This window comes from Arvicanthis niloticus, chromosome 11 (assembly GCF_011762505.2).
Source record: "Arvicanthis niloticus isolate mArvNil1 chromosome 11, mArvNil1.pat.X, whole genome shotgun sequence".
NCBI lineage: Eukaryota > Metazoa > Chordata > Mammalia > Rodentia > Muridae > Arvicanthis > Arvicanthis niloticus.
The window spans coordinates 75,858,925-75,874,781 of record NC_047668.1 but is presented as its reverse complement, the minus strand read 5'-3'; the positions used below and the strand labels follow the sequence as shown (position 1 = coordinate 75,874,781).

The 15,857-nt window shown below is 34.4% G+C and overlaps 1 protein-coding gene across 35 annotated transcripts in view; it reads right to left on the bottom strand.

The window, feature by feature from the left end:
- Window positions 1–15,857, bottom strand: part of Nrxn1 (neurexin 1) — a 1,065,384-nt gene that overhangs the window by 527,084 nt on the left and 522,443 nt on the right. For 19 of the 35 annotated variants that reach the window (XM_076942422.1, XM_076942425.1, XM_076942440.1 and 16 more), the window contains 2 exons: window positions 12,573–12,746; window positions 6,806–6,925 (listed from right to left, as the gene is read on the bottom strand). In XM_076942422.1, coding sequence (XP_076798537.1) covers window positions 6,806–6,925; window positions 12,573–12,746 — 294 coding nt within the window. Of the gene's footprint in view, window positions 1–6,805; window positions 6,926–7,854; window positions 7,882–12,572; window positions 12,747–15,857 lie in introns of all 35 variants that reach the window. The other 16 variants (XM_076942416.1, XM_076942418.1, XM_076942435.1 and 13 more) reach the window with 1 other exon arrangement.

Below are 15,857 nucleotides of genomic sequence, written 5' to 3'. Positions count from 1 at the left end.
CTGTCCTCTTTCTTACAAAACTGAAAGGCCTTGGTCTTCACCATTAATCTTATAGTTTTCATGCTATGAGTTTTGTGCACTCTCTCATGCTTTTCTTGTATGTCTTCTAAAGGTCTTTGAACCTTTAGAAGGTTCAAATTATACTGTAACTCTGACATTATTTAGCATCTTCTCCCTCAATGGGATAGTGACAGACTGTGTCATTTATGAGTACAGAAACCCTGGTTGTTTTATCTCTTGCTATACTCTGTTTATCTTTCCCATGCTTGAACATCTCCCCAACATGCAAATTACACTTCAGCAAATTGCAGAAATGTTGGCATTTCTAGCCTACCAGGGGAGGGGTGTACCAGGGTACAAGGATCCTTTTTTTCAAATTAATTCATATAAATTTATGTGTTCATATGTTTAACATTTATTATACCCATTACACTGAAAATATTAGATTCAAACAAAATAAATTTTGTATATATTTTGCCTAATTCCTTGATCAAATATTCAATTGTTATTTTTGAAGACCTGTCACACACACACACACACACACACACACAAACACACACAAACACACACAAACACACACAAACACACAGAAAATTTCCATCTTCCTTTCATAATTAGTACCCCTTTATGCTAGAGCTGTAAGCAAATGACAGCCTGCCTTTGGCAGCTCGGTCTGTTTTTTAACTGTGTTTAGAAGTGGTAATGGAACAGTTGAGGCTATGAGAACATTTCATGCAGCTTAAAGCTTATAATTAAAGTCTAAGAACAAGAAGTCAGCATAGCCTAGGAATATTCATGATATCAATTCCACTTGATACTAACTTCCTTGGAAATTTGAATACTATAGAATTTATAAAGTGTTGACATTGCATAGATAACTTATGGAAAAGAATGGGTTGAAGATATTCTTTGACTAGATATTGCATGCCAAAGAAGTTATTTAAATTATCCACTCCTATATATTCTTACTTTTAAAGGGATGAAAATGAGATAAATATCATAAATATATAATTTTCATAAAATATAAGAGCTAGTCATATTTCATTGCACACTCAATGCATAAGGTCCATAAAATGCAAGCAAGCAGACACTATAATTTATATTAATTGGGTTATAACAGGAAAAGATGTTGGCATGACCTACAAAACATTTTGTAGTTCTTATGCAATGTAAGGGCATACTCATGACAACATAGGATATAAACAACCTCAGCCTCAGTCAGGGCTTACTTCCAAACACAAGAAGCATTCCTTAAATAAGACCTCCTAAAGCCTAAGCTAGTTATATTTTATTACACATTCATTTAAAACATTAATGATTTGACTCCATAAACCAAGAGAAGTATTTAAATAATACTGCTTCTGCACATAATGTATTAGTTAGCAGATGAATATTAAGTTAGCTATTAGTTATATTGATTTATCTGGATATAAGATTCTGAAAATGTATCATTGTTGATCATTTGTTCATGGGGCATTCCGTTTTTAATTATATAGAAAATAAAATTCATTTTAAAATTAAAAATAAACTAAAAGCCTACTTTTTTCATAACATAGCACAAAAGATACGCGACGTTGTATCCTAACTTGAACTATACATCTGTATTGTGGTTGCGAATCTCTTAGAAATGGTACCTTTGAAATTAGAACCATTGTTATCTCTTTAAGGGCAGTTAACCAGGTGACTGGCAAGCATGGTACAACCTTGGTGGGCTGGGATATGATGAGATTTGGTGGCATTACTACAGAATATATACACACATATGTGTGTGTGCATGTGTAGTGTGTATCAGTATATATATATATATATATATATATATATATATATATATATATAATTTGCTGAAAGTTATAGAACACACAGCTGCTGTGTCCTGTGTCCTGCAAAGAGCTAAATGCAGTTAATATTTTAACCTATAAATTTAAGATTTTTCTGTGTTCTTATTTTTTTCTTATATATACACACAGCAGGCATGAACAGTATTGTAATGCATTATACTTTGAGACAAGATTGACTCTGTTCTCCATAGTTATTTAAGTTATCCAAGGTGCTGTCAGTACATAATGCTGTTGACTTGATTTAAATAGCATAAGAGCAACACTTAGAAATGCATGGATGACTAAAGGTTAATGAGACTCAACACATTCACAATGAGAAGTTCAAAGCAGACATAGCTAATTGAGAAATATTATTCAGTCTTAAATAACAGCAAATCATCTCACGGCTTACTATTCATGGTGTTCTAAATGGAAGAGGCATGCTGCTTAGATCCAAGTTATTTCTCTCTGTGTTAGGATTCACCTCTATTAGTTCAGATCTAGAGGCTTAGACAGTAGATATTGGTTTCTCTTTTCAAACAACCAAAAGAAACATGAAAAAAAGCTTATGATATTTCTAAATGGCATGGTAAAAAAACTGAGTCACATATATTTCAGCCTTGTTTTGGTGAATATTTGTAATTCAAAATCAAAGGATGCACTGATTCCTCTCTAAAAGATTTTTCCTTTGGAAAGTTTAGAATTTTGAAAACAGATTTTTTTTAATAGTCAAGCTCATACCATCCTAAAGCCATAGAACCAAATAGCAGTGTGATGTATTACCTCTGTGTGGGAAAAGACATGCTTGAAGCTGAACTGTAATTTGGCACACTACACGTCCATACTAATGTAATGTGACAATGTTATTATGTTTGCTATTTTCTAAGTGATCATAGCCATATTCATCTTCTTGAACTTGACATTAAATTAGCTATTATGGTCAGATTCTAACCTGTGCCACCAGCTGAAAGCAGCAAAAGATAACACGAGTTTCTTGATGGAGAGCATGCATGCACACATGAATAGGCAGAATATAGATGTTTCATAATGAATGGAAACTCCTAATACAGACTTAGGATATAGTGAACACCAGAAATATAGTTTATAAGGAAGTTGACAGACATCTGCTACTTAAAATAATGTGTGGCAGTAAAACACACTGTTTCCCTCATACCTCAAACAAAGAAATGGTAATGCCCAGTCCAGGACAACAAGGAAATTTATGTGGCATGAAACAGTTTAAACAGAAATCAAATATGAAACATTTCTTCAAGCAAAGAAACAGAGAGGGATACACTTCAGGTGGGATGAAAACATCCAGCAGGTGAAGAAATTAGCATATGCAATGGTGAGAAAACTGGAAATGTGAGGTGGAGGGTGCCATGGGGAAGTGAATTCCAGAAACACATCATATGGACAGTGTTCTGTAGTTTCTAGGTGTGGAAATGAGGACTACAGTCAATCCCTGGGGGTTAGTAACTCCAGACTAATGAGACTAGAATACTGTTGGCTACTGAAGACACACTAGAAATCTCTTTGAAAGCTTCAAATACTCTGTTGCCCTCATCTTAGTAAGTTCCTGTTATCACAAGTTACCTACAGTGTGTCATACTAACCTCAGATATATGATCCAAACTACAGGAGATTTTAAAAAAATAGCATTGTTCCCAGGAGCATAATATATACTATTTAAGAAAGATAAAACAAGCATAAAGTATATGTTCGAGAGTAATTGCTAATAAAATTCCTACAGGAATTCAGAGGGGCAAAGAAACCACTTCTGATTGGAAGAATCAATCAGGAGATGTTGGTAACATTTAAACCAGGAAGAATAAAAGGAGGAAACAAAACATATTGGAGGAAGGAGGAATGGGATTTGAGCAGCAATGAAAACATTACTATAACAAGCCAAAATAATGATGACCCAAGCACCTGGAATTAGATCTTGTCTTTAAGAAGAGTGGAGACAGTTTCTCCTCCTCCATAGCAGCCTACAACTGTTTTCTTAATGAGTTCATCTCTAGGATGACAATTCTCCAAGGATGAAGGGGTTTATAAAAACCCACATAAATTTCAAAATAGCCTCTGGCATCACTTTACAAAGATGCCTGTGTTTTTGAAAGATTCTTTTCAATTCAATTAATTAGTATGATTTATCCAAAATCTTACTTGCAAGTTAAAAAGTATTCCCATCATCCCACTGGTAATTATGTCTCCAGGCTAATATAAATAAAAATGTCTAGTTACTCAAATCCACTCTGTAAACCATCTCAGATATATGACACTTAGAAGTTCTACTGGGGGCAGGGGTTCTTGTCTCCACATATTATGGTTTGTTGTTTTATATTGAAATATTTATTTTCATTTTCCTTTTGGGGGATTATAGCCAAAGAATTCCTGGATCAGTCAGAGATAGGAATAAATTATAGTTGTTTTAAAATAAGATGTACCTGTAAATAGTAATGTTTATCTACAAATCCTCATCACGGGAGAACACCAATGTTCAAACCATGTGAACACTTTGCATTTCCATTAACCTAGTATGAGGTAATGGATTTATCAACATGCATGTATTCTGAGAACTCTCAAACATAATTCAATGCTGATTTGTCAAAGAGGCATATCAGGAAACATATTTATTGAATGACATTTACCCATTTACAAGAAAATAACAACTAGCCTTATGGCCATCCGTACTTCTGTCACTCAAGAGCTGCATTCAAGTAGTTTCTGCAAAAACTAATTTGAAGACAGCCTGATACATAAGGTCAGATTTAGATGGTCCTTAGGAAAAGCCTAACAAACACATACAGAAAATTGTATTCTTCATATTCACGGGTATACTGGATATACAGTCTGACACAACCAAATAGCAACCATTTTGTAAAACATGGGAAATGGTTTAGCAGAGATTGGCAGAGAATGTTCTTTAGCAAAATGAAAAAATATTTTCATATCAAAAGCCCTCTCTACTAACACATGTAGTCGTGCATCTGTTAAGATTGAATTCAGGACTGAAATTTTGCAATAATAAAATCATAACAAATTCTCAGACTGCTGGTTGTCCTTGAAAGAAGCTTTACATCATTTTTGAACAGGGGCGAATGCAGGCAATCACTAGTCTACAGGTAAAACACATGTTGTTATTCAAGCATTTGTGAGAGTTCTTTAAAAATCATCTTTGCTTTTTGTGTATGTAAATGTGCACTGACTTTATATGAGGTTATTTGTATAACTCACAAAAGATTGTTCTTCAGAGTTATTTGATTTGCAGATATAAGGTATATGTCAACGGGTGATCATTTCGATGCATTTTTATTGCTTCTAGCTACTATATACTAGAGAAGATGATCCTACAAAATCAGGGGTCAAATATTTCTGCATTCATGGTGGTTGTACCATGAAAGATCTTTTAAAGTAATTATTTTTTATTATTTAACATTTTCATTGTATTTGGTCATATCTTCCCCTCACTCCTTCAATCCAAATGTTCTGAGGAACCCCCAACTTGACTTCCTTTCAGCTTTATGTCTTATTATTTTTAACCACATGAGTCCAATTTTTTTGCTGACCATATACACATAGGTGTAGGATTTTTTTTAAAGTATTGTTATCCTTTCTACAATAATTTTTCTCTGACAGTTTCATAATCAGATAATGAATCTTTGTCACTCTCAAACCCATTGTCATTTGTTACCCCCCCACTGAAACTTTATTTCTTCTCAACAAGTGTCCTTCCTACCTTCATGTGTAAACAGCTCTGTCTACACAGCATGAAAGGAAGGTTATGTACTGGAGACCAGGTAACTTGTCCAGGATTATACACTGAAGAAATATAATAAGCCCTTTCTTTGGCCACCATTAAATTCCAATGATCTCTCAGGGAGGTGTGGTATATTATATGTTTGGCTTATGCTTTTTATAATCAACATTTTGGCAAAAACCAAAGACAGCTGATAAATTGTACTATATTCACAGTTTGCAACCATTTGGTTACATGATTTATTTTAATTTGATCCTACCTTTGAAATTGTTATCCACATATTTTCTAACAAAGAAACAAACAAAAAAACAAAGCAAAAAACAATTAAACAAACAAAAAGAACCCAAACTCTAAGCTACCTTTAAATGGAAAATCAACTTTGGCCTGTTCTTTACAGCCCAAATCATCAACCATCACATCCTTTCCCCATTTTTCTAGAACGTTGGCATCCGTGTTGTAGGCATGCATGTAGACTACTTGCCAAATATGATACTTCATTGTGGACACCCTAAATATATAGTCAAAGATGTTTTTATCAGCTCAGTGATGTCCTATGAAGCAAGACCGATGTGAAAAATCAGTAACCAGAATTCACCTGTCGACCAGCTAATTCTGCCTTGAACTGTCCAGAGTCTGATGCAGACCCCTAGAGAGGGCTGTGAAAGAATGCAAGGTCCACCTCTCCTGTCATGTGGATTGTGAGATTAAAGTGGAGAATTCAAGTATATAAAAGACAAGAAGGAGGTCTGAAAAAGCCATGATTAAGCATAGTGTTTTTTTAAAACGGATGGGGACGAATGGTCTTATTTAAGGAGATGTAGAAAGATGGAAAAACAAAATTTCTAACATGTACAGAAAACAGGGTCCTCAAGATATGATCTGATAAATTTAAAAACTACATAGTACAAAGCAATATGAAGTTTCAAAACTTTGCCAAGAATCCCACCTATAGGAAATTAACAATGTTCTTTCCAATGAGATAGCTATAAGTAACTAACAAAAGAGAATTACAACACTTAAATATTAATCACCCCTATTAAAACTCATTTAGCTTAAAAACAGCCCTGAAAGTCAAATGGGCTATTTTGTGTGTGAAAACAACCAAAGGCCACATCTTTAACAATCCAATTACAGGAAATGTAAGAATTCATATTTTCATAGCTTGTGTAGCAAACAGTATCTGGACATAAGGACAAGCATCTATCTACACTTGACAGTTACTTACGGTCATTGCAGAGTGGGCCACTGAAGGAAGTCATGCTACAGTCACAGCTGAAGCCATCCCATTGCTGCAAGCACACACCTTGATTTGAACATGAGTCCTCTTGGCAGGTCGTGCTGGGCCCTGTAAAACATTTCAAAAGACATGTAGGCTCTTTTGGTTCTTGTTTTTGTTGTTTGTTTGTTTTTAAATCCAGACTGTTCTCTACATGAGGTAGATCACATATAGTAGTTGCCAACACCTTAAATTACATGTTCAATCTAGTTTTGAAAGTTCACACATCTGGATTAGGATCTGCAAAGTTTAGCATGAAGGCCTTCTTAAGCTTCAAATAAAAGAAAAACACATCATAATTGTAACTAAGCCAACAGATATTTAAAGGAAGTAGGTAGTTTCTAGTAGAGTCATGGTGGTAGCAGGTAATCTCATTCTATCATTAATGACTGTCTGTCACAATTTGGTCTTAGAAAATGAATGGATCTCCTTAACTTCTTACCAATGAATAGAGATGCCATGAAAAATGGAGACTGTAGGATCATGAAATTAAGATAAAAATTGGTAAAATAATCAAACAAACTTATGAAAAAATGCCCTCTGAGATCCAGTCGCTCCCACGCATACACTATGGTTGAGGTCATGATTTCTCGGTGCTCTGAATAGGTACGTTGGCAAGTATCAATTCACATGCTTTGACGATATCATGCAAGTAACATAAAATGAATAACAAGGTAAGTGGCATGCCCCTGTTGAACACACATGTAAAAGAAATGCTATTCTGTCTCTGAAGAATTATAACTAAACATTGAAAAACAAGGACCAGAAAGGTGTGATCAGAGCACTAAAGGCAGTAACTGTACAAACATGTCCAAGACTGAAAGCCTTTATGCAAGTTATGCTACAAAATGGGGCTTCTTGAACAATGTCCAAGAAGGAGAAAATTAAATCTGAACCCAAATAACAGTTACTAAAAAGTACTTAAGACATGTTATTTTAGGGTTTCCATTGTGTATGGTGGGGTTTCAGTCTTGTTTTATACATACAGGGCTATCTACCTTGCAAGTCAGCTTTCATCAATGCAACTTTGTCAGCAAAATTAAAAAAAGCAAAATATATTTAATGTTAGTAAGCAATATGGAAATGGGGCAAACAGAACGTTTAGATTCAAAAAAGCATGCTGCTATAAAGGGAAAAATGCTATGTATAGCAAATAAATTAATATCAACAGCCATAAACCTTAAGAGAAGCCAAAAAATGAGGAAGCACTGTAATTTTTAGAAGCTTATGCTATATGTGTGTATATACATGTCATGATTAATCTAGCCAATGGTACATGAGGGACAACTTAAAGGGCTCTTATGATCCTTACTCTCCTGCATAGATGGATTCCTTAAGTGACTTGCTTATTGGAACATGCACTATGCTGTGTCATGTGTACATACACTGCAGATTATAGTTCTTACAGAGAAAAGACTTCTTTGTGGGCTTCTCCCTCTCTACTTGTGAAAACTGTCATTCACAACTCTTGACTTAAGATAGTAATGTATTAATTGCCCTTAGCTCTGCTTTGTTGTGATGCCAAAACACCAGAATTCATGTGACATTTGAAGTGGCTAAAAAAAAAAACACACATAAGGATGGGAAAAACAACCACCAATATAGTTCTCTTTAGAGAATTTTTTTTTATAAGATTCTAGGATATCATGCTCATTGTCACTCTTAAAAGAGTGGGTATATGTGATTTATAGATTTTAGAGTGTTCTTGTCATTGCCTAAACCTTCCTAACTATCTTTAAGTCTAATAAACTTTCATGTGAATAATTATTACAGAAAACACGAGAAAAAGTATTTATAAAAAAAAGGGAACACAAGCATATAATTCATTTAAAAGGTATAGACAAAAATTTATTATTTCTGGTAATAATAATTACATATTTTCTAAAAAAAAATAAAAACAGACTTCAAACAATGATGATTGCCAATGAGACCACAGTTCAGTGAATAAATATTTTTTCTGTAGTTAATTTTTATATATAGCCATGATTTTATCAAATAAAATTTAATATGTATCATACAAATATATTGTGCTATGACTTTCTCAGTAAAGGCATTGTTCACAGAAAATTACTAAAGTAATCCTAACTAATGTGTACTTTTACAAATATAAGATCTATAAATCCCAATTATGTAATAAAAATTAGTGTCACCAAATAATAATTAAAACACTAATAGTGTTATAAGTAACAATGGCCATAATAATAATCTCCCAGGAGAACTGAATATATAATTATTTCAACTTAAGCGTGAACTACTAACTTGCTATTGGTTGTGTTCCAAACATACTTGAGTGGTCTGCACATTAATAGCCCACAGTGTTAGATAATAAAAGCAGTACGTGTTCATTTAAAGAAATATAAATTTCTTGAAACAATCATCATTGGCTATTTCTTCCCCAGATGAGAATCGGGTGTAAGGGAGTCTTCTGTTATAGAGAACTTGTTTTATCAAGTAGTTATTTACTTTCTGACTGCCCTAAGAACAGAAAAAATAGGATCAAGACCTGAAGGCGCCCTATTTTTGTTAACACAGAAGTTAAGTTTCTTTTTTCTGAGGAAGAGTTAAATTTCATGAGAGAACTGTCTTTGAAAACGATAATACTTTAGCTATGTCTAATTTAATTGCTAATTCAAAAACCATGTGAATCTCATGAATTACACCTATGACAAGTTTTGTTACGAACTTATTCTGAGAATAGAAATGGTCAAATTAATTTTGGAATGAAATCATCAGGGAAAGATGATATCAGAAAAACAGGAATGTGATGATATTCCTAAAGTAAAGGAAAACATGAGAAGAAATGAGAATTGTCAAGGACAAAATATTTAAAGCTTTCTCTCTACATGTGCAGACTATTCCATAAGCTACCACAATGAGTTTAAATATTTAGAAGCTAATTTAAGGCCATTGAAGAGAAACCAATAATTAAGTATCCTAGACAAATTGCCTACTAAATTAGGCTGGAACCAACAGCAAGTGTTATTACTATAAACATTTGGTAAGCAATCTTGCTCCCATTAACCTCCCTTCCATCCTCCACTAACAGAATGTGTTAGAATGAGGTCCTTTATATTTGTGACTTCTTCTGCCTTGTGGTTGCTGAGCTGGCTCTTTCAGAAATTACTTGCCATATAAACTGCAGGAAGGCTTACTTTTGAAAAGTAGTATCCAAAAACTATAGTAGCTTTCACTTAAAATATTCATCAACAAATGACCTAGTCTCACTTATTAGACCATTTCTAAGTAACAGAAATATATCTCACGTTCTATTGTTCTCCCCCTAAGAATACTTTATTTGTTTAGTAATTGTGTTTCCTAAACAACATGAGAAATCACATTGCCTTTTTTTGATTTGCAAATGTTATGTCAAAATTTTTAAATAAGTAAATAAATAAATAAATATGGTGGTGACACTAAAATGATTTTGAAAAACAGACTTCCAGTAATACTCCTGCTCTCCTTAATTATTTCCACAACTTGAATTTAAGTTAACTTTTTGAGAGAAATAGATACTTTGGAGAGGGGAAAATTAATTTCAAATTTAAAAGTTCCATAGACTTAGGTAATTGTTAAATATAATGATGTTATTTTGGCTAAGAAGTGATTCATAATCTCCTTAAGAAGAGAACTCACATTTGGTTCTTCCTTTTCACTCATACAGCATTCCTTATAAATCTAAAATTTTAAAATGGATCAAGCTATGTTGAGCATTAAAGGAGAAATAGTAACACACACAGAACCATATAATTCCTGATAATTTGACTGAATTACAGTTATGGAGGTAGAGTTGGCTCAAAAACTGTAGGTGTTGAAGTTAAAATTACATAAAATGAAAGCAGCAATCAAAAAATGATTCATATACATCATGATCTAATAGAAAGCATGAAAGAAATGTAAAAAAGTGGAGAGCATTTCTGAAGCATTGTACATTATTCCTAGAGAATATAAGAAACCTATTTTTGGCAAAACATGCTTGCTATCAGATACATAAAAATTGAATAGTGGTCTGAGACTGGGTATCTGAGCCCTATCCTTATTTTTCATCCCAGTGAGTGTAAAGTGTCAGAAATCATAATGGGACAAGCTAATAATTAGCAGGTGATCATCCTGAAATGGCTTGCCTTGGATTATTATATAATCTGCAACAAGTAAGCCCTTATTTAGCAAGGCTGTAAGGGTTTCATTTTAAGAAGGATTCCTGCTATTAATATGCTTTTCCTATTATTATTAAACAAATATAACAATCACTAAGTAATAGCACACCCTTTGAAGCAGATCTCTGCAGATCCATGAAGATGTACTGTTTTGTAGTGATGCTATATAGACAAATAGATGACTTCTTAAGTCTTAATGATGATCCTATAAGAATTCCTAAAATTATATCAATGATTTTAAGCTCTTTTATAGTGGGACTGCTATTAGGTTCCTTTCTGATAGTCAAAACTGCAATGAGAACTCTGCCAGTCTCCCAAGTGTCATCAGTTAATTGCTCTTAAATAGTAACCAGACTTTCTCCTACTCAGAGCACATTCCAAGAGGTTGTAAAACAATTGATCAAAGGTCATAAAAAGGAAAATAACGATTTATTATAGGTGCTAGGACAGAAGATAAAATGTTGCCTGGGTTTATCTATACAAAACTTCATTAATAACTTAGTTATAGTTTTAAACCTTCAGTGAACCTGTGAATCTATGAAGGTTATGGATGTTTAGCCAGATAATTACTCCTAATGGATATGCATGTGAACATTCTCTGTTGTTAACTTCTATTTCAATTTATGATTTGATTTTTGGTGTGAACTTGTGATGAACTTTGTAACAAGTGACCACGTATTTGGAAATATGTATAAGTACTGAGGACAAAGAGATGAGAGGCAGAGAGAATAGAGAGATAGAATTTTTTCCCTTTCCCCAGATAGAGTAGAATTTTCCCCTCTTCCCAGGTAGGATCTTTCAGTTTTTCCCCTTACATGGCTTTCATAGGAAAGTTTTAAAAACTTAGTAATAAATGCTATAACCACATCTCTAAGTGTCTTTTCTTCCTGTGATTTCCAACTAGCAAGGTGAAAGTTAGAGCCCAGCAGTTCTTGCTGAGATAGAACAAAGGCCACATTGCCTAATCCTCTGCTGTTAGGCTACAGGTGTTAATTACCTAAGCCTGCAGTCTCTTACCCTCAGAAGGAGCAAATAATTTTTAGGACTTTTTAGAAGTTATCATCAGCATTTCAGTACAGGCCAAAGAGCCAGAAAGCCCCGAGACTGGACCCTCAGACTTTAAAGCCATCATCAGAGTCCCACTCTGACCCCGACCATTACTCTTTCCAGGCCGGCAGGCTTTTTCTTGGCAGTAAAGTTTTCAAAATGGGTTAAAATACATTATAATTACTGGATAATTTTTTTTCTATTTTAAATGGGTATCTGATGCTATAATTATAGCATTATAGAGATGATTCATATGCTAGTTAGCCAGATTACTGTCTTCTAAGAAGAAGTGACAAGGTCTGTAGTCACAGCTCCTGCTTATGTTGGACCTTAGTATTTCTTGCAAATAATCCAGAAAACATATGGAATAAATTATTCAAAACATGGATAAAAATTTCTAAGCTCTAAGTGAAAATGCTGCTGACTAGCAGAAGTTTTGCTGGCTGGTAAGGAAGGTTGTTTTAATTAAATTTATATTTTCGTTGTATTGCGTTATGTGAAAACAGATATAGTACCTTCACATCCTCTCTCAATTTGCCCATTGCAGAAAAGAGCATCAGAGATGAGATCTGGAAGTCTGCCATTCAGGTCCACAGATGCCAGGCAACCTTGAAAGCCTTCTTTGGCGTGGACCAGTTTCGGCAAGGATTTGTATGTTTCTTTAGCCACTCCTCCAATATACAAGTCACCTGTGGAAAATCAATTTAATTACCACAAAAGTATCTCAGCATCAACTTTGACCACACAGTATGATGAGCATAACAAAAGACATGGTGTTTATTTTATATTAAATGAACAAATTAAATGTATGACCTACTTTATACTTTCTTAAAAGTATGAAATATTGTAACATTTGAATAACGTATTAGCAGCTGACATTTTTCGAGATGCTGCTAGCATCACTAGGGTGCCACTGAACAAATAGAGTTTAGCCAAGGGGATGAAGATACCTGTACAACATTCAACCCAGGTACTTAGTAACAATAATCTGAGGCAGTTTCTCACGTTATCACAAAGTCTATTCTTAATACCCAGAACAACAAAATCTATCCTGTGTGTTGCTTTGAGGAACAAAACGTGACATTTAGGGATTCCCTACCACAGTGAAAGTATGTAATAGACAAAGTGAGGGGCGTTATTATAAAATAAAACTTCCTCGGGGCTCTTTGTCTTTTCTTAATTCATTACTAGAATCTGCAAGGCTTTACTGATTAAAGTTATATTCTGCGCTGTAATTTTGTTTGTTTGATTTTTGTTTTTGTATTTTTTTGAAATTAAAGTATACTTACATAATCTCCCCTATTTGGTTACCTCCTTCCATCCTTTCTTCTGTATCCTCCTGCTCCCCTTTGAAGTCATACCCTTTTTAGTTGCTATTGTTAAACACACACACACACACACACACACACACACACACACACACATCCCCTAACCATACATATAGAACTTGCTCATTCCTTTAATGTTATTTGTTATGTATATAATTTCAGGGCCAAATAAGGCACTGGATCAATCGGGGGTGGGGGGGGGGGAGCTCATCTCTTGGACGAACTATTTCTTTTGCTCTTGTTCTCATCTTTTTTAGTTGTCTGTAGTTGTCATGGGCAGAGCCTTGTGTGATATCTGCCTTCCATGTTGTTATGTCTATTGCTGCTGTACTTTTTCACATCTTTTTCAGGCAGCCAAGTCATTGAGGTATCTTGAAATTAGCTTCCTTGTCATTTTAAGAGACACAATGTCACAGCAGCTTTCCATGTTTTTGGGGGGTAGGGGAGGGCTCTTCTGCCACCTCTTTCTCAGTGTTGCCTGGGTCTTAGGTGTAGAATTTGTGTTAAAGAAGGATTATTTGGGGCTAGGCAGCCTATAATCTTTTGTTCTTTGTACTTCGACCAGTTGTAGTTTTTTGTCTTTGAGTATCTTCTTCGCTGACTCAATCCTTTTATAGTCTAACTTATGTAATTCTTCACATGTTTCTGTACTAAGTTAAAAACAACACCACTTTTAACTCTGTGCTACTTTAGAAATTTTAAAGAAGTTATTAATGTGTGTCTCTGATTCTCCTGTAGTTTCAAATAGAACATTTTGCTTAGCTTAGCTGTCTACAGGCTCCTAGGTTTAGGTTTCTTCAACTTTGCAAGCAGTATTGGAATACCTGTTTTATCCAGTCTACAGATTACTCACAGTGACCAGATAATATTTAGACAATGTAATTAGTGCGTTCAATACACAACATAAGGAGGGTGACCTCAGAATTCTGTAATCTTCAGCTCCAGACTGCAAGTTCTGCTGACACACATCTGTCAGCTACTTGTCTAACTTTTATATCCATGAAATGTCTCTTTTGCCTTAATCACCCTAACAACATGACACTCAGTAGAATTTTACCAGTATCAAAAAAATGTGTGCATTTATAATACTCATCTAGGCTGCTGTGCTGTTCTTATGAGATTAAGAGCAAGAACTGGTATTCACAGCATTTCTTGAAATGTAGTAAGAAAATCATTAGTCTTCAAGACAGACAGTTTATGTCCTCTACCAGTGCTTAAAAAAAAAAAAAAAAAATCATAAGCTAAAATACTAGATTGTAAGGACAGTAAAATAAAGCCCCAAATCTGACACTCTGAATTTTGTTGGTGAACATATTGAGAATGAAAGTATGTTGCTGTATCAATATCACAAAACCTCAAGAACTGAAAACCTGCCCTTTTGCTCTACAACAAAACAAAACAAAACAAAACCCTGTTTTCATTACAACAGTGTACCAGTGTACCAGTGATATAACTTGTGCAGAAAGTATTGAATGTGCTTTTCTCCTGTCTCCTAAATGACACTGGGTAAGGCATCACCCTTGATATTTAAGGATAACACAGTGCTCATTTTACAATATTAATTTTGTAATGTTATTTGATTATTTTCTTCCTCATTTCCATTCTCTCCTTTGTTTTTTCACTCACTTCAGTTTCAAGCTGTTATGTTTCAGATGCAGAAAAGACATGAGTCATAAATCAAAGGCATAAAATTAGCTTCCTGCACTTGACTTCTCAAACTTAGATTCTTCTAAGAATGCAACGAACATATCGACATTTACATAAGGAAAGTAAATCTTTGTTATACTGCAATTGGGCAAGCAGAAATTACGGAAGCACAGTCCCGGATGTGAAGCTATTGAGGAATGTCAAAGAGAGGGCACTACATTCTAATTTAAAAGCCAACCCCTGCTGGGTATCAACACTGCAGGTAGATTTAGGAGAATAATGTAGATGGAGGAGGTTTCCTCAGAAGTACCCAAAAGCAGAAGCAAGATCCTTGTGGGTGAACACTTTCATGATAGATTTAGCTATCTGGAAGTTTATAATGCTTCATAGAACGTTCTCCACAGTACTGTGGGAGCAGTGAAACAGTTTCCAGATGTCCTAGCAATAGCAGACCAAGTTTGACATGGCTACATCCCATCACAAGAATATAAAAGTTAGCAGTTCAGTAGGCCCCTGGATGTGGACTGTAAATATCTAAGGCCAATTCTCAAGTTTCTCTTTTATCTCTCTACTTTCCAAAAGATTGTTATAGTGGGAGTTTCTGATAGCCAACACTGTAAATTAGAAATCATTCAAGGGAAAGAAGGAAAACAGAATTTTTCAAGTTTTCATTATCATTAAGTCAAAGAATCACAGCCCAAAATAGAAATCAAGAGGAATTAGAAAAAGGAAACTGGAAACTCTTTCTTGAACATTGGAGAGTACTGGCTGAGGTTTATACTTTAGTGTATCTAATACCAATATAATATCAATGGAAGAATATGC